The sequence below is a fragment of the Poecilia reticulata genome, linkage group LG11 (assembly GCF_000633615.1).
Source record: "Poecilia reticulata strain Guanapo linkage group LG11, Guppy_female_1.0+MT, whole genome shotgun sequence".
Taxonomy (NCBI): Eukaryota; Metazoa; Chordata; class Actinopteri; order Cyprinodontiformes; family Poeciliidae; genus Poecilia; species Poecilia reticulata.
The window spans coordinates 28,346,061-28,348,203 of record NC_024341.1 but is presented as its reverse complement, the minus strand read 5'-3'; the positions used below and the strand labels follow the sequence as shown (position 1 = coordinate 28,348,203).

Here is a 2,143-nt window from a genome sequence, read left to right as displayed (position 1 = left end):
CTGCAGGAGAACAGCAGCATTACAGAACACTGACATTAGACTTATTTCTCGTTTCCTGTACAGTTGACACAATTCAGAGCAGAAACACGGTAAAAATCACAGAATACATCAGGGTTATTAAATATTTTATAAAGAGCTTTAAAGGACAATCCGAATTACTGATATGTTAAATAAAAAAAGAGAATTTTACATGAAGGTACAATATTTTTCTCCAGTCGTCTGAGAATGTTGAGTCATTTTTATAGACTCAACAGAGTAAAAGATTTAAATCTTTTATTTCTTGTAGTTTTAATGATTCCAGGTAAATTCATAATTCAGTGTCTCACATTGACCACAATTAAAGAATAAACTGCATAAATTAAGACAGAATTAAAACTTAAATCAAAATCTACTCACAAAGATTTTAGGTGCAAGCTGTCGAGCATCTTCTGGTTTCCTTCTGTTGTCATGGTAACTTGGACCACATCTACTCACCTGGGAGCACCAAGATCTGCTTTTTCAATAGGTTGGATACAGGAAGTGTTTTCAGATGAAGACCGACCCACCTCCTGTTTTCATTTATTTATTAATGGACCAGAATGATAGAAACTGGAAGCCTTTCATTAACAGAAAACCATTTAAAGTTTTGGTTCCTACAAGACAAATGTGATGATTTCATTTAAAAAGTTCCTGTTTGGTTAATTGTTGAGTAGGTTAAAAGGTTTTTTCCTCGGCCCTTGATTCTCCTGGTTCAAAGCCCAGCAGCTCCTCTGAGTGACTGTGATGAGTTTCAGTGTGAATATTGTGATGTTGTCACCAGTGAATCTGTCTCCTCTCAGCTCGTCCGTGTCGAAGGAGCGCCTGGCGCAGCGCGACCTGCTGCTCTCCTCCAAGAAGGATCCAGAGTTTCGCTCCATCTTCCAGCACATCCAGTCGGCCCAGCTGCGCCGCAGCCCGTCCGAGCTCTTCGCCCAGCACATCGTCTCCATCGTTCACTACATCAAAGGTAGCTGTGGCGGCGGCGGCTCGGCGGGGCCTCCGTCCGTCCGTCCGTGTGTGTGTGTGTCTCTAACTGCTGTGTGTTTGCAGCTCAACACTTCCCCTCCTCAGACATGACTTTAAGTGAGCGCTTTGCCATGTACCAAAGAAAAGCTGCAGAGGCAGAAATGATGAAGCCAAGGAAGAGCCCAGAAATCCACAGGTATGGCTCCGCCGCTCACCTTTGACCCCACCGCCGCCCCCTGCTGACCGCTGCTCTTCCCCCTGCAGGAGAATCGATGTTTCCCCCAGTGCCTTTAAGAGGCACCCTCACCTGTTTGAGGAGGTGGACGAGTCGAGCTACAAGGTGACGAGCGTTTAGAAATTTGCCGTTGTTGGAGTCTGAGGCAGTCCTGAGCAGCAGTGTTCAGCTTTGTGCTTTTCTTTCAAAGGATGCATATTTCTATATCAAAAGAGCCCAAATGTGTTTAATAAGTGCCAAGAAAGCCCCAGCCTATGAGATATGGTAATTGATTGGGTTTAAACGAACCGAGCAAAGGCTTAAAGGAATTATGATCCAGATCAACATCAGTGCCTTTACCTTGTAAGTATCTTTCCTGTCAGAAAAACCATCCAGCCTCAAACTGACAGTGTCACTTTGTTTCTGAGCTACTGCATGTTTCTGCCTGACAACGTTCAGATTTACTGCATTCATGTGATTATCAGTCCCACTGCGGCCGCCGCTAACGGCTAACGGACAGCCGCTAACCGCTCTCCTCCCTGCAGGACAAACGGTTCAAAGGAGACATCATGGACCTGCGGCTGGATATTGAAAGACGAAAGAGGTTTGCTGGGAAGGAGCGTGACTACAAGCGGGATGGAGGCCGGAGCCCCGCGGGCTCCCGGGGGCCCAGCCGCGAGCGCTCCTCCGACAAATCTGGGAAGCACCACAAAAAGTCCAAGTAGGTCCTGCTGCTTTGTCCTGCTGCTCCAGAACCAGAGCCAGAACCAGAGCAGGATCTGGGTCCAGCTCAGAGGCAACAACCAGGAACCTTTGATTTCAGATCTGAAGACTTTCCAAAGCTTTGACGGTTCGGTCCGATCCTGGATCATCTGTCAGAACCAATCATGAATATGAGCCGATGCTAGTGTGTGTGTGTGTGTGTGTGTGTGTGTGTGTGTGTGT

At 46.6% G+C, this 2,143-nt stretch overlaps 1 protein-coding gene across 1 annotated transcript in view; it reads left to right on the top strand.

The window, feature by feature from the left end:
• Positions 1 to 2,143, top strand: part of thrap3b (thyroid hormone receptor associated protein 3b) — an 11,972-nt gene that overhangs the window by 7,086 nt on the left and 2,743 nt on the right. The window contains exons 5-8 of the mRNA XM_008423008.2: positions 818 to 985; positions 1,069 to 1,180; positions 1,249 to 1,324; positions 1,744 to 1,919. Coding sequence (XP_008421230.1) covers positions 818 to 985; positions 1,069 to 1,180; positions 1,249 to 1,324; positions 1,744 to 1,919 — 532 coding nt within the window. The remainder of the gene's footprint in view (positions 1 to 817; positions 986 to 1,068; positions 1,181 to 1,248; positions 1,325 to 1,743; positions 1,920 to 2,143) is intronic.